General features: G+C 39.5%; 1 protein-coding gene across 1 annotated transcript in view; it reads right to left on the bottom strand.

Moving 5' to 3' along the window:
- LOC102967431 (aldehyde oxidase 2) overlaps nt 1-17,206 on the bottom strand; it is a 92,388-nt gene that overhangs the window by 14,796 nt on the left and 60,386 nt on the right. Inside the window, exons 28-34 of the mRNA XM_015541013.2 lie at nt 12,881-13,009; nt 11,100-11,174; nt 10,295-10,347; nt 8,262-8,376; nt 4,615-4,680; nt 4,314-4,502; nt 1,054-1,221 (exon numbers count right to left, since the gene is read on the bottom strand). Coding sequence (XP_015396499.2) covers nt 1,054-1,221; nt 4,314-4,502; nt 4,615-4,680; nt 8,262-8,376; nt 10,295-10,347; nt 11,100-11,174; nt 12,881-13,009 — 795 coding nt within the window. The remainder of the gene's footprint in view (nt 1-1,053; nt 1,222-4,313; nt 4,503-4,614; nt 4,681-8,261; nt 8,377-10,294; nt 10,348-11,099; nt 11,175-12,880; nt 13,010-17,206) is intronic.

The following is a 17,206-nucleotide window of genomic DNA, read 5'->3' as shown; positions in this document are numbered from 1 at the left end:
GAGCCCAACGTGGGGCTCGAACTCACGAGCCGTGAGATCATGACCTGAACCCAAGTTGGAGGCTTAACTTACTGAGCCACCCAGGCGCCCCAAGATCATATTATTTCTAAATGAAAGCTAGACTGTGTACCCTGTGTTTGTATAGGGAGCATGGAGAGTGTGTTATCAAATATAGCTACATGACACACGGCTTATTTTTATGTTTAGTTTTCTTGAAGAGTAGGATAGATTAGATAGGATAGAGGGAGGAAATATAACAGCTTGATGAAATCATTAGTTGTTTAATACTTAGCTATTAGTTTTTGTTTTGTTTTCTTTTTCTAATAATTCTTTTCTTATGTTTATTTTATTTTTGAGACAGAGAGACAGCAGGGAAGAAGCAGAGAGAGAGGGAGAGAGAGAATCCCAAGAAGGCTCCATGCTGTCAGTGCGGAGCCTGATGTGGGGCTCGATCCCATGAAGCATGAGATTATGACCTAAGCCAAAATCAGGAGTCTGATGCTTAACCAACTGAGCCATCTGGTACCCAGCTATTAGTTTCTAAAGCATGATAAATTACTCTACTTCAGGATTGCTGAGAAAATCAAATTAAATAACAGATAGGGAAATGCTTTTTAAAATTTTTAAATTGCTACATACACAAAAGGTATTTGTGTGATTTCTTTTTATCATCTTATATTTTATTAAAAAAATTTTAAATGTTTTTTATTTATATTTGAGAGAGAGAGAGAGAGACAGAGAGAGAGAGAGAGAGAGACAGAGCATGAATAGGGGTAGGGCAGAGAGACAGAGACAGAATCTGAAGCAGGCTTCAGGCTCTGAGGTGTCAGCACAGAGCCCAACACGGGGCTCGAACTCATGAGCAGTGAGATCATGACCTGAGACGAAGTGGGATGCCCAACCTACTGAGCCACCCGAGGTGCCCCATCATCTTATATTTTATAATTTGACCTTATAATTTGATCAGATTAGGTTATGAATTTTTACCTTACTGGTCTAAGAAGCAAGAGATAGAAAAATCACCTTTTAGGAAAGTAAACAATAATTCCTTACCATCTCTGTGAACCGATCTGCACAGGCCATTCGAACTTGTTCCGGGGTTGCTGGACTCTTCACTATGAAGTCCTCGACTATGTCTCTTTCTTTGCATGCTGCGGCCACAGCATCAGTGATGGCAAAGAACACAGATGACCCCAAGAACATCCCGGACTCCCCCAGGCCCTGCAAGAAAGCACATTTGTTTTAGAACCTTCTATAGTAGATTACAAACTATATTTCAGGGCCCAGATCTTTATTCTCCATTGTGTCCCCAACTCTGAGCAAGTGTCTCACTCACAATAATTCTCAAAAAATGTTTGTTCACTGATTTACTGACTGAATGAAACTTGAATACTCTTAAAAATCCCAGTATCACCTGAGCTTCCCATATCTGTAATACTGTCTAGGTTGAATATTTGTTCTATAGGAAAGGAATGTGTCTACAGGAAAGGGGGGGTTACCCTATTTAGGGAAGCACAATAAATAGCCAATGTCATGAGCAGAGAGAAAAAATGCCTCATTATGTCTGCAGAATCAGGGAGGGTAGGGTACTCGAGAAGAATGAGTATAGACTTTGGTACCAGACAATGGGTTGAAAGCCTATCATCCACAAGGAATAGTCAGGTAATATAAAGGGGGTACTGTGGGTAGTTGAAGGACAGTAAGGAAAAGCAGGAATCATGGTGAAGTAGAGATACCCCCAGGTCCTGTCTCAAGGGGCAGCTGTTTTTCAGTTCTAGCTAATTTATGCCTTCTTAGAATGTAGCCAAAATTACCAGATCATCCAATTTTTCAAGAGAATTTAGATGTTCTTATTTTAATGTACAATTCCCTGATACTTAAAAGCACTGTAGGTCACAGAAAACACATCTGCAGCCTAGATTCAGCCAGTGGCCCTCCAGTCTGCAGCCCTAGATATTAAGTTTGAATCCTGGCCCTTACTCCCTCCATTTTTCTGGGTGAGATTCTCTCTCCAGCCTCTGTTTCTTTATTGGTGAAATTCAGGCAATGGTATCTACCTTACAGGGTGCTGTGAAGTTCAGCAAGTGCAAAAGCACCCAGCGGTACTTGGTAGGTCCCTGTTATTATTACACAGCACCTTCCATGGGGCCCCTGTAAACCCCTGATTTTCCTGAGGGTCTGTGTATGAGTGGCTGGCCACAACCACAGGACTCAAGGGTCCTGCCTGTCCTATTGCTCTTAGGACCTGAAAGCTGCTTTCTGTGAGCTCTGAGCTTCCTTTTGCCTTTTCCTCTTTGAGTGATTTCCAGCCTGATGAGAATCCAAGGGTGCTGCTGATTGCCCTTCCTTTCAAACATGCACCCCCCCCCCCCAAGTGTCATCACCACACACTAGAGGAAGTTCCTGGGATGAAAATGGGCTCCAGTTTGGAAATGATAAAATTCCAGCAGATATATGTGGACTCGTTTTCTCTTATATCAATTTGTCACCCCTAGTAAGAAGTTTCCTAAAAGACTTGAAAGAAAATTAAAAAAAAATTTTTTTAATGTTTATTTATTTTTGAGAGAGAGAGAGAGAGAGAGAGACAGAGTGTGAGTTGGGGAGGGTCAGAGAGAGGGAGACACAGAATCCAAACCAGGCTCCAGGCTCTGAGCTGTTAACATAGAGCCCAGTGGAGGGCTCGAACCCACAAACTGAACTGTTAGATCATGACCTGAGCCGAAGTCAGTAGCTCAATAGACTGAGCCACCCAGGCACCCTGAAAGAAAATTTTGACAATACATCTCAAACCTGAAGGAAATTTCTACTCTGAGTTGATTTTCATGTAATCTGCATACAGCAGTGCAAATAAATGCTGACCTTTATTTTGATTTGCAGTTCCACGACTTTAGCAGTTACTAAGGGTTTGTGTCTTTGGTTCCTGACACTATTGACATTTGGGGCCAGATAATTCTTTGTTGTGGGGGCTGTCTTGTACATTGAAGGCTGTTTAGCAGCATCTCTGGCCTCTCTACTCAGAGCAGTGACCTCTTCTCCCTCCAGATGCTGGTCCATCTCCAGACATTGCCAAATGTATCCTGGGGACCATTTGAAACCACTGTCCTATATCCATTTCTGGGTATGGATGAGGACCCTGAGCTCCCAAGAGGGGAGTGATTCGTCTACGATCCTAGGGAGCTGGTGAGGCTGGGGTGAAAACCCAGCTCCACTGAGACCTCAGTCCAGGATTCTTCCCATGCTGCCATGCTTCCTAAGATTTTAGTTAAGTTTCTTTTCTTTTTTTCTTTTTTTTTTTTCAGTTGAGGTTGCTTTTCTTTTTAATTTTAAGTTGTTTTATTTTTTATTTTTTTTTAAATTTACATCCAAATTAGTTAGCATATAGTGCAACAATGATTTCAGGAGTAGATTCCTTAGTGCCCCTTACCCATTTAGCCCATCCCCCCTCCCACAACCCCTCCCGTAACCCTCAGTTTGTTCTCCATATTTTTGAGTCTCTTCTGTTTTGTCCTCCTCCCTGTTTTTATATTATTTTTGTTTCCCTTCCCTTATGCTCATCTGTTTTGTCTCTTAAAGTCCTCACATGAGTGAAGTCATATGATTTTTGTCTTTCTCTAATTTCACTTAGCATAATACCTCCATTTCCAATCATGTAGTTGCAAATGGCAAGATTTCATTCTTTTTGATTGCCGAGTAATACTCCACTGTATATATATACCACATTTTCTTTATCCATTCATCCAACAATGGACATTTGGGCTCTTTCCATACTTTGACTATTGTTGATACTGCTGCTATAAACATGGGGGTGCATGTGTCCCTTCAAAATAGCACACCTGTATCCATTGGATAAGTGCCTACTAGTGCAATTGCTCGGTCATAGGTTAGTTCTCTTTTTAGTTTTTTGAGGAACCTTCATACTGTTTTCCAGACTGGCTATACCACCTTACATTCCCACCAACAATGCAAAAGAGATCCTCTTTCTCTGTATCCTCGCCAACATCTGTTGTTGCTTGAGTAGTCTTAAGTTTCCTAAGTGAAAATATTATTCCATCAAATCAGAGCTTTTCACCTGGAAATTTAGAGTTTCCAGTGAAAGAGGATATTAATAAATAAAATCTCTAGCCGAGGATGGCCATTGGACAGAGATCATTTATCCTCTCTGAATCTCACTTTTCTCTAGGTGATTCACCTCCAAATTCTAACAGTCTATTATGATTTGGTTCTGATACAGGTTGGCATGTATTTTTTATTTTTTCCACCTGCTTCATTTACCATGCCACTTGCATTGCATAGTAGTAGGTTTGGGTGCTTACCTTGGATGAATAGATGGTTAATGGGGTTTGTGATGATGGCAACAAGGAGACATTGAACTCCTCTGGGACGTCAGTGATGGTTGGAATTTTATATTCATCTGGGCCTCGAGAGTACAGAACACCTTCTGGGGAATATTTTAGCTCTTCAGTGGTATAAAGACCCATTCCCTGAATAAAGGAACCTTCAACCTGAAAGGGGAAAATGTCAAGCTCTGTGATACTTTATGTTTCTTAGAAGGCCTTTACCTATCCCACAATGGCTTTCAGGAAGTGGCAGCTATCTAAGTGGGCCAGTACCTACCTGCCCAATATCAATGGCGGGATTTAGGCTGCAACATGCATCCATGATGATGTCCGTTCGGATTTTCTGCCAAAAATTAAAATTACCTCATCATAACAACTTAAAAATATTATATGAAGGTTTATTTAAATGGTATCCAGAACTCCTATTGGTTAATTAACACTGCACTGAACCTCATTAATATTAGAGGTGGTAAGAAATCTGCCAAATTCTTCAATTTTAGTGCTACGACTGGCAATGACCCCAGAAGATCTTTCTACTTTGACTTCTCTTTTTTTTATGTCAAACTTCTTTCTTTAATTTTTTTAAATGTTTTTATTTATTTTTGAGACCGAGAGAGACAGAGCATGAGCAGGGGAGGGGCAGAGAGAGAGGGAGACACAGAATCCCAAGCAGGCTCCAGGCTCTGAGTGGTCAGCACAGAGCCCGACGAAGGGCTCAAACTCACGGACTGTGAGATCATGACCTGAGCTGAAGTCGGACGCTTAACCGACTGAGCCACCCAGGTGCCCCTGATTTTGACTTCTCTTAAGTGACTCCAAAGTCCATGGTATGTTAGTGCCTTTGAGTGTCACTTAGTAAATAATTGAGCCTGGTTGTTCTTCTGATTCTAAACCTGGATTTGTTGTTGTTTTTTTTTTTTAATGTTTATTTATTTTTGACAGAGAGAGAGACAGAGCATGAGTGGGGGAGGGGCAGAGAGAGAGGGATACACAGAATCTGAAACAGGCTCCAGGCTCTGAGCTGTCAGCACAGAGCCTGACACGGGGCTCGAACTCACAGACCGCAAGATCATAATCTGAGCCGAAGTCGGACGCTCAACCGACTGAGCCACCCAGGCGCCCCTGGATTTGTTGTCCTTACACAATTCATGAGCTCATCTAGTCCTCATGATGATTTGATGTAGATAGTTTTTTTTTAAAGTTTATTTATTTTTGAGAGACAGAGAGAGAGGGGGAGACAGAATCCCAAGAAGACTCCATGTGATCAGTGCAGAGCCCAACGCAGGGCTTGAACTCACAGTGAGATGATGACCTGAGCTGAAATCAAGAGTCAGATGCTTAACTGATTGAGCCACCCAGGTGCCCTGATGTAGATGATTGCCATTTTATTGAAGAAATCATGTAGCCATAGTGGCATGTTTGAAATTAGAGATTTGAAAGATATTGGACCATATTATGGGAAAATGTTGAGAATATCTTTGACTTCGCTTATCTACTTCATTGGATAAGAACGGATGAGAATTGGATGAGAAACATCACAATGATTTGGCCTTTATGTTTTGGAACAAGCATGTGTAGACAGGTTGTTAAGGAGCCACAGAAAACCCCTAGGTGCCTGTGGTCTATCCAGGAATATCTTTGGGCTTTCTTTCTGCTCTCACATCCCATGCTTGTTCTGACAGTATCATCATTCTCTGTTGAGGCACACTAGCTGGGCTACCTTCTATCTAGCTTTTTGGATCAGCAGCTCGCTTTTGACTCAAATGTTGACCTCTCAGACAACCTCCTATGTTCGTTCTCAACAGCTAGGGCAGGACGTTGGACACACCTCAGGGTGGGCCTGTGATTGGCGGGTGTTTGGATTCAGCAACCACAAATAACTGGCAGCAGTAGGCCTGTCATTTAATTTCTCTGATTTCGCTTTAATTAAAAGAAATTTTGCCTCTTCAAGGAATAAGCTATTTTAAGGGACTGAAGTAATACCAAAATGACTGGACCTTAACCAGTAATAAGGAAGCCATAGGGACAACCAAATTTTCACTGTTCTGGTTCCATAAATTCTGGAAGACCCCCATGAGATTTCTTTCTTTAGGGATTTATACCAAAGCCCTCTGATAGAATTGCCAGATAAAATAGGTATGTCCCCAACTCTGCATTGAACATATTTGTACCAGAAATTTATTTGTTGTTTTTATCTGAAATTCAAATTTAATCAGGCATCCTATATTTTTATTTGCTAGCAACAAATCTGGCAATAACACTTTCAGGGTAGAGAATCAGAAAACTAGTTGATTTCTAAAAACAGCTTTTCACTGAGTATGGAGTCTTGAATGGGTTACAGGTATGTCAAGACACTGACACTTGGACTTTTGCAGGGGTCTGGGCCAGGATTTTCAGGTTGGTCACCTGCCACCATGGTTTCCTTGTTTGCAAAAGTGTGCTGGGAAAATATTGTCATTATCTATGTGTACCATTATGTGAAAGACATTAGGAAATATACTTTTAAAATAATTATATAAGCAATCTATGATCCTAATTTCATGAGTTTACTTCCTCACAATGATCTAGAATGAAAATGGGGACATAATGTATCCTAAGGAGGAACCTGAGTGGAATGTGAGGGCAAGTGCTCTCCAGACATCCCTTCATTTACCATCTTTTCTGTATGATTTATATAAAATCTAAGTGATGGACAAATTTACCAGCAATGGGGCAATAAAATACATTTTGATAAGATTTGCAAGACAATATTTCCAATTTCCTTCTTATTTTACATAAACTGACCATTTCTAGTTTCAGGTAAAATGGTTCAAGATGATGTTGGAATAATCTGTGTATGGAATTTAGATGTGTCATTGGTCCATTCTGTAGATTTCCTAACAATTTCCATACTTTGGATATACTATATTCTCTTTAAGGTTTCTGTAATCTCTCTATTCCGAGAATGATACCTGGGGTATATTCATAGGTTTACCTTTTATGGTGGAAGTTGTTAACTTTTGATTACATGTGACTCCCTGATTCCAGAAGGACGCTCAATTAAGTAGCAAGCACAACAATTATTTTCAGACCTCCTCTCCCCAGCCCTCCCCAATCTTTTTTGTTAGGGACAGTAGTACCTTTGGGATAACTGACTTTAGAGAAACATCACAGTGCTATCTGCTCTCAAATATTTACTGAAGACAATTTATTAAATTACCTATTCCTTCAGATTAGATAAATTGACCTTACTTTAGGAACAGAATCTTACCTCCAGTTTTTTTGGAAAAACTTTGAAAAGCAAGTTTGTTGTATGAAGTGGGATAAAAAACAATGCACTTTAGGCTGTCATGAACAATTCTTTTTTTGACTACTGCTTTAAATTTTTTTTTAATTAAATTAATTTTTTATTGAGATATAATTGACATACAACATTATATTAGTTTCAGGTATACAATATGATTTGATATTTGTATATATATCAAAATGACCATCACAATAAGTCTAGTTAACTTCTACCACCATACATAAATTTTATTTTCTTGTGATGAGGACTTTGAAGATCTAGTCTCTAAGCAACTTTCAAATATGCAATACAGTATTATTAACTATAGTCACCATTTTGTACTTATTCCCCATGACTTAATTCTTTTATAACTGGAAGTTTGTACCTTTTGACCCCCTTTTCTCTCTTCATCCCCCCCCCCACCCCCCATCTCTGGCAACTACCAACCACTGTTAGGAGCAATTCCTTTTGACTACTTCTTTTTAAGTGAAAATTCAGAATAAGCCTGGATCTCTAGATATTCCCAAGGAATTAAAAAAAAGTACTGTTCTTATTGTACAAGTAGTACATAATGAAATTGGGCTATTTAATGTGCAACATAATTTTGTCGTTGTTGTTGTTGGTTTAATTTGCCAAGAGGAAAGTTATATTTGGTTTACCTTGTGAGCGCCTGTCAGGCAGTCAATTTCAACCTCAGAACAGGCTGCTCCATAGACATAGTATGGAAAAGGGTCTCCTTCTCCCTTCTCCCAGTCCATGTAGGCCTTGTATCCCCTGATGGAAGAAATAAAGCCCATCAGCTTGGGGCGGTGATAGCAGTGAGGTTGCAAACAATGTTGACTCATTTTAAAAGTTATTTAAGCTTTAAAGTGTCCAGCTCAATGACTGCATGTCTGACGAGAAGGAACCAGAGGGGCCACAGCAGTGGAGAAAGAATGTGCAGAGTCTACACTCAAGTATTTAGAGGCAAAGGGTCACAGTGTATGCAACTTGCTCTCAAATGGATCAGAAATAACAATATACAAAGAGAGAGAGGGAGGGGGGAAATGATAAAGCAAATGTGACAAATTACAGTAGGTACTTCTGGATAGAAAGGATATATAGTATTCCTTCTACTATATTTGCAACTCTTCTACGAATTTGAAGTACTTTCCAAATGAAAACAAAACAAAACAAAAAACCAAACCAAAACAAAAAAGTTATTAAAGTTTTATGATAGCATTTCATCTTACTGATACCTCAACTGCTTTTTAAGGGTTTTTGTTTTTTTTGAAGTTTATTTATTTATTTTGAGAGAAAGAGAGAGAGCACAAGCAGGGAAGGGGCAGAGAGAGAATTCCAAGCAGGTTCTGTGCTGTCAGTGCAGAGCCCAACACAGGGCTTGATCCCAGAAACTGTGAGATCACGATCTGAGCCAAAATCAAGAGTCGGACACTTAACCGGCTGAACCACCCAGGTACCACTCAACTGCTTTTTAAACTCATTTAAACTGCTACTTGTATTTGCAACCTAGCTAATTATAGCAGCACTGTCATGTGTCTCCATTTAAAAAGGATACCCTTTGTGTTTCAGTTAGGAAGCCAAAAAGAAAGAATCCAACAGGCTGTTTTGGTCCGACCTCCCAGTGTGTCTGTATTCACAGTGTAGAGTTTGAGCTTTTAGCTCTGTGGATTGAGAACCTCAACTGATTTTATCAGCATTCCCAAAGGAACCCTCTAGACTGTGGTAACCAAACTCACTGGGGAATTGATGGTAATTCAGAGCTGGTAAAAAAGGGCATGTGATTCAATGCATTAATGTACAATGGAAGATGTACCCAGCTAGATGGCTGATTTGCTCTCTTCTTGGGTAACAGAACTCAGAAATTTAGAACTCACGTGCAGGGCACTGGGCTCGGCTATTACCTGCCTCCTTCCTTCCTTTTTCATGAGAAATTTCTTGACTGTTCTCTGTCTCTGTGCATGTGTGTGTTTAGTTTGGTGGTTTGTTTCACTACATTGTAAAACTGCTGTCATACACTTCCTGAATTTGACCATCAGTTCTGCTCTTTGTGTTTCACTCAATTAACATGAATTGACTGAGGGCCTCCCACTGACAGACACTGTACAAAGAGAGGAGCTTCAAACAGAAAGCTTTTATGGTAAAGGAGGGACAGTTTGTAAAACTGAGTTGGAAGTTATTTCCAATGATATTTTTTTACTATCCAACAGTGAATAGTAAATAATGATTAGATGTTCTAAGTCATGTTAAAAAATTTAAAAAAAATTTTAGATGTTTATTTTTGAGAGGAAGAGAGAGAGCACACACACGCAAGAGCGCAAGTGGGGGAGGGGTAGAGAGAGAGGGAGACAGAATCCGAAGTAGGGTCCAGGTTAGCAGCTGTCAGCACAGAGCCTGATGCAGGGTTTGAACTCATAGACCGCGAGATCATGACCTGAGCCAAAGTCAGACACTCAACCAACTGAGCCACCCAGGTGCCCCTAAAAAATGTTTTTTACCCAATAAGGGTATTTTTTATTATTTAATATTTCTTTGGATATAGTTCAAAGGCTTACATAAAATCAATTTTAGACTGAGAAGGGACCTCAATGATCACATAATAAAAACTTTACAAGTAAGGGAACTAAGGCTCAGAACAATTGAGTTACCTTATATTTTCTCAGCTAAGTCCAGACATTATTGTAATTTTTACCTGAAGTATCCAGTGGCTGAAAGACTGATTCTTTGTTCAAAAGCAGCTTCTATCTGAAGAATGGGCATATTTAGTCAGAATAAAATAAATACATCATCTGATAGGTGAAAATGAAGGTATTCCCTATATCAGAATTGACATCTGGTAATTGTTGCTGGTGTTTTGTTACCAGTAAAGGAACACATTGTAATATTTTTTTTTCCCCTCAGCTGGTACATTAACAATTTCCTTCTGATTGAGTTGAAATGTCTGAACTAAATAAGGCAGAATCCTGCCACACATCCATGATGTAGGGGCTTAGTTCCCAAAGTATTTTGGGATAAAGTTCTAAATGTTAGAACTTTAGTTAAGTGTGCGTGTAAGTGTGGGATAAGTGTTCCGATGAGATAAGAGAAAAGATGTTGTAAAGTTGGATTAGGTGAGTCATTTCCTTTGAGACATGTTTAATAGCAATTAGGCCTTTTAGTTTTCTTCCTTCCCATTTAAGACACCTTTTTCTTTTTTTGGTGGCTTAGGAAGGCTTGGTCTTTTCCTTTTCTTATTTAAGCAGAGTGGGTAAGGCCTGCTGGGTATTCTTCATGTATTTTCATTCCTCCCCTCAGTGATGCTGTTCCCTGTGTGCTCTCTCACACATACCTGGTATACAGCATGGAGCAGCTGTCTCAACCTTTTGCGATCCTGCCCTTTTGCAGAAATCCACACCCAGAAAAACTCTGTGTGGTGCAGCTGTACACTGCCACGATGCTCTCAGCACTGGTTAGGACTGCTTTCTCATTTGTAGTAACAGACAGAGTGGAACACTTACCCAGTCCTCCCATGTACCTCCTGGATTTTTCTTAATGATGGGCTCGAGGCGTTTCAGAAGGATCTGACATGCATTCTTGAAAGGGTAAAGAAGTGAATTCTCATTAGAGAAGAGCCCAATGGTTAGGATTCGTGTGGAAGAATAGTAATCGATAATTGATTAGGTCAGTGAATGTTTATGGAGTGCTTGATACTGATACATTGGGAACACAGAGACAATAACAGTCTCTGACCTTGAGGAAGGTATCAGTTATTGCAGGTTTTTAAAAAACTTCCCTGGTTCACTTCCTGTGAAAATATGGGCTCAGCTGAATTTCTACTTTCAGGTCCTCTTTCTAAGAATATTTCTTTTGTGTTCTTAATTCCTTCTCTTTTTCTACATTTTTGACTTACATTTTCTTTTGTATTTTCCAGCCATTAAAATGAAAGGAACAAAACATCTTATTTTCATTCTACTCTGTGCTTTCCTATCTGCACCAATAACATGCCAATATCCCTCTGAAATATTATTCAACTCTCTGTCCATCTTTCCATATGTTCATCCATCCACCATCAAACTACTGCAGTGAAGGCCTTGGCTTTGGGTGTGAAGTGAGAAAATAACTAAATTTGTCTTTATAATAATCTAGACCTGCAAAGTTTCTGATCCTTAACTAAACCTAAAACTCTAGAAGATGGATTAATCTTAGTTTGGGTTGACAACTCCCATACACGCTGAGTGATTCTTATCTTGTGTTTGATCCTATCCAAAATTGGGTCTCATGAATTTGAAGTTTCCCACACATTTGTCCTGAGGGAAAGAGCCTCTGTATTTTAGCCCCTAACAAGTATCCCCACAAAGATAAGATGGATTTGAAAGTGATGCCTCTTGGTAGCATAAGTGCAGTGTTCTGGAAATATGCCTCCCCACAACATCCCAATGGAAAAAGTGGAACGTTTATAACAGAAACATGACAAAGAGATATTACTTCAAAAGTACATGCAATCAGATATCTTAATTAAGGAATAGTGAAGTCATAATCTATTCTGAAGTAGTGAAAAAAAAACCCAATCAGTTAGAAAACAAGTACAAAGGATAAGCATGAGTGCTGTGGTAGAATTCCACTCATGTAGACACTTTAATTGAACCATATCTACTTGGCTGGGGTTCTGCCTGCTTACCTGCCTGCAAGAACTTGTTTGTGTCAAAGGAAACGTGCCCAGTGCTGAGTTGCATGGTATACCCAGATTTCTTCTTTCTGTGTCTACCAGGGACAGAGACTGCTTGTTCACCAACATCTATTCTCCCCTTCTTTCCATAGTAGCTGGGCATGTGGTGATTCACTACTCCACATTTCCCCAACCTCCCCTGCAGTTAGATGTGGCCTGAGCCTGGTTCTGCTAGTGGATGATCAGTGGAAGTGACTTGCATCACTTCCAGGTCTGATCTCCATGCTTTTTCCCTGATGATGATGCTCAGGGCAACCTTGAAAGCCACATGTTGAAGGTGGAAGAACAGCCATTAACCTCAGAGTACTCTAATGACCAAGCTCTCTCTCTGGACTGGTAGGTATGTAAAAAAATGGACTTTTGTTGTGTTTGACTCACTGTATTATGTGTCTATTTGTCACCTCAGTTTAGCCTACTTTAACTGGCACCCTCTCCTGATATTTTGGCTATCCTAAGCCCATGTTTAGTGACACAGATGACTTCTCTGAAGCCAACTGCTCATGTCTGTATCCAGCTAAGAAAACCAGCAATATGGAAAAAGTGCTGAAGGGAAAGACAGACAGCAGGAAGCACCTGCACAGCTTTGCCATTGACGTCCGAACCAATGGAAGCTGCTGTAGCAATTGTATTCGGCACCGTGGCTGTACTTGTTTCACAGACGTGCATGTAAGACATGGGTAGTTTTAATTCACGGCTGGCCACCTATGAGCAAAAGAAATATTTTCATGTCCAGCAAAGTCTTTTATGAAGATTTTAGTCATGCTTTAAATGAAAAAATACTACCATTTTTATTACATCCATGATATACTTGGAAACCTAAAATAAAAGTTAAAACCACTTTTTAGTAGAGCCTTATGCTTGTTATTTATTTATTTAATTTTAGAGAGAGAGTGAGTGGGGGATAGGGTCAGAGGGAGAGAGAATCTTAAGCAGGCTCTGTGCTCAGCCTGGAGCCTGACACAGGGCTTCATCCCATAACCCTGGGATCATGACCTGAGCTGAAATCAAGAGTCAGATGCTCCACTGACTGGGCCACCCAGGTGCCCTGCCTCATGCTGATTTTTAAAATGTTTTCTTGGCAATATTATGTAGTGGTTCTTCCATCCAAAATTAGTGTTTAGATGTTAAGTATTTCATTAACATCTTTATACTTACACTTAGATATTATTTTTATTTTACTTTTTTTTTTTTTTTTTAGTTTTACATGGCTGCAGTGACAGGAAGAGAGAGATTGGATTGACTGGTTCAAATGTTGGTCTTAAATCTGTTGATATCAGCATCAGATGAATTTGAAATGACGCTGAGGGCTTGCCTTCTCTCTAGCCCTCATCACCACTTTAGCTTTGGATTCCCCCCTTGTCTTCTATTTGCTCCCTCCTGCCTATACTCCTCTAGTATTTGCTGTTCACTGTTTTCTGTTCTTTTTCTTTCAGTTCCTCTAGCAGACACATGTGGAAAGAAAGGCATTTAATCACAATAAATGAAAAAGAGAAAAAGCATTGTTTTGTTTTTTGTGCTCTTTTAACTTTTACAAAACCACTTTCTCCAGATGTCTGCAGTCATGTACTTGTCCTCAAGTGCCAATCTACAGATTAATGCTGTTGTAAAAGTGAGTTTCCCCAGAAAGAGGCAATATGATAAAAAAGAAAAGGACAATTTTATTGTTTGTTGGTGATGAATTTATTGCATCCTATAAGTGGGAAGGACAGAGCCAGTGTCATGTATATCTGTATCTAAGTCTTTATGGTTTCATCAGGGTTCTCTTGCTGCCTTACACATTTGTTTTTCTTTCTATGATGGCTATGTTATTTCCAAGAGAGACATGCTTCCTCTATGGCACAGGAAAATTGCCTCTGACAACCCCTGGCTTAACATAGGAACTAAACAACCACAAGAGAATGATAGTTCTTTTCTACCAGGACCTACACATCAGTCCCAGGAAAGGATCTCGGTATTATGCCTTCCTCCTGGACCCATCCTTGCAGCCAGTGGATTCAGGCACCATGACTAGCCAGACCTGGCACGTGTACCCATATCTGTGCAGTTGGGGAAAAGAGGGAGATGGGGCTAAAAGGTACCAGAATTGAGGAGGCCTTTAGGAATATATGGAATGTAGGTCCTGTATTCCAAAGGAGCTAAGGGGCTGGATAGTCAAAAGCTGTGGATGTGTACATAATAATCTAACAAGTTTGTCAATTTATTTATTTAATTTAAAGAATTATTCTTTTTTTCTCTTGATTTCTCTTTTTTTTCTCAACTGCATGATGGCAGTTGGTGAAATACTTGTCCTTACTTGTCCAATAGTGTATTAGCAACCTAATATTGTCGTCCAAACTTTAAAAATCATACATACTGGCCTCAAAATAGAAATTCCTACTCTAGTAAGCCTGCATGGCACAACTACCACAGTGTTCCAGGGGCCCGTTAGTGATGTTTTCACTAACAACCATCCCCACCCACAAAGCCTGGCCAAGCTCCAGGTCTATTTGCACATGCATGGAATTTCTGCCACCTCAGACATTCTATTTGATATGTACGAAGTTTTTCAACCAAATAGTCAAGATCTTAGGGCTTGAATACAGAGCCATCATATATCCTAAAATTAGTGCCACATGTCATTCATGTCAACAATGTATAGAGAGATTAACAACTGACTTTCACTATTTGTAGACAACACGATACTCTATGTAGAAAACCCAAAAGGCTCCTCCAAAAAAACTGCTAGAACTAATACATGAATTCAGCAAAGTCACAGGATATAAAACTAATGTACAGAAATCTGTTGCATTTCTAAACACCAATAATAAAGCAGTAGAAAAAGAAATCAAGGCATCAATCCTGTTTACAACTGCACCAAAAAACCAATAAGATACCTAAGAATAAACCTAACCAAAGGTAAAAGATCTGTACTCTGGAAACTATAGAATACTTATGAAAGAAAGTGAGGAAGACACAAAGAAATGGAAGAACATTCCATGCTCATGGACTGGAAGAACATTGTTAAAATGTCTAAACTACCCAAAGCAATCTACACATTTAAGACAATTCCTATCAAAAGACCACCAGAAATTTTCAGAGAGCTAGAAAAAACAATCTTAAAATGTGTATGAAATCACAAAAGGCCCCAAATAACTAAAGCAATCCTGAAAGAGAAAAGCAAAGCTGGAGCAATCACAATTCCAGACTTTAAACTGTATTACAAAGCTGTAGTCATCAAGGCAGTATGGTACTGAGACAAAGACAGACACATAGATCAATGGAACAGAAAAGAAAACCCAGAAATGGACCCACAGCTGTATGGTCAACTAATCTTTGCCATAGCAGGAAAGAATATCCAATGGAAAAAAAGATAGTCTATTCAACAAATGGTGTTGGGAAACCGGACAGCAACATGAAGAATGAAAATGGACCACTTTCTTATACCATGCACAAAAATAAATTCAAAGTGGATGAAAGACCTAAATGTGACACAGGAAACCACCAAAATCCTAGAGGAGAACATAGGCAGCAACCTCTCTGACCTCGGCCATAGCAACTTCTTACTAGACACGTCTCCAGAGGCAAGGGAAACAAAAGCAAAAATGAACTATTGGGACTTCATCAAGATTAAAAGCTTCTGCACAGCAAAGGAAACAATCACAAAACTAAAAGCTTACAGAATGTGAGATGATATTTGCAAGATATTTGCAGATACATATCTGATAAAGGGTTGGTATCCAAAATTTATAAAAACTTACCAAACTCAACACCCCAAAAAACCAAATAATCCTATGAAGACATGAATAGACATTTACCAAAGAAGACATCCAGATGACTAACAGACACATGAAAAGATACTCAACATCAGTCATCATCAGGGAAACACAAATCAAAACCATGATGAGATAACACCTCACACCTGGCAGATGGCTAAAATTAACAACACAAGAAACAACAAGTGTTGGTGAGAATGAAGATCCCTCTTGCACTGTTGGTGGGAATGCAATCTGGTGCAGCCACTCTGGAAAACAGTATGGAGATTCCTCAAACAGTTAAAAATAGAACTACCTTGTGATCCAGCAATTACACTACTAGGTATTTATCCAAAGGATATGAAAATACAGATTTGAAGGGGTACATGCACCCCAATGTTTATAGCAGTATTATCAACAATAGCTAAACTATGGAAAGAGCCCAAATGTCCATTGACTGATGATGAATGGATAAATGAGATGTGGTGTGTGTGTGTGTGTGTGTGTGTGTGTGTGTATATACATATACATATATATATATAATGTATTATGCTAAGTAAAATAAGTCTGCCAGAGAAAGGCAAATACTATATGATTTCACTCATATTTGGAATTTAAGAAACAAAACAGATGATCGTATGGGAATGGGAAAAAAAGAGGGAGAAAAGGAAACAAACTATAAGAACTCTTTATGATAGAGAAGAAACTGAGGGTCAATGGAGTGGGGAGAGTGGGGGTGGGCTAAATGGGTGATGGATATTAAGGGGGGGGAATTACAGACCTGTCATGTTGAGCATGGGTGTTATACGTGAGTGATGAATCACTAAATTCTATTTCTGAAAACAATACTACACTATATGTTAACTACAATTAAATTTTTTTTAATATTTATTTTTGAGACAGAGAGATAGAGTGAGAGCAGGGGAGGGGCAGAGAGAGAGAGAGAGAGAGAGGGACACACAGAATCTGAAGCAGGCTCCAGGCTCTGAGCTGTCAGCACAGAGCCCACCGTGGGGCTAGAACTCACAAACGGTGAGATCATGACCTGAGCTGAAGTCAGACACTTAACCAACTGAGCCACCCAGGCACCCCTCTAACTGCAATTTAAATAAAAATGTGAAAACAAAGTAGTAAGTATAAAAACAATTTTAAAAAGAGAGAGATTAAG

The sequence above is a fragment of the Panthera tigris genome, chromosome C1 (genome assembly GCF_018350195.1).
Source record: "Panthera tigris isolate Pti1 chromosome C1, P.tigris_Pti1_mat1.1, whole genome shotgun sequence".
Lineage (NCBI taxonomy): Eukaryota > Metazoa > Chordata > Mammalia > Carnivora > Felidae > Panthera > Panthera tigris.
Note: the sequence above shows the minus strand (reverse complement) of the source record. Positions and strands in the feature narration are given on the sequence as shown.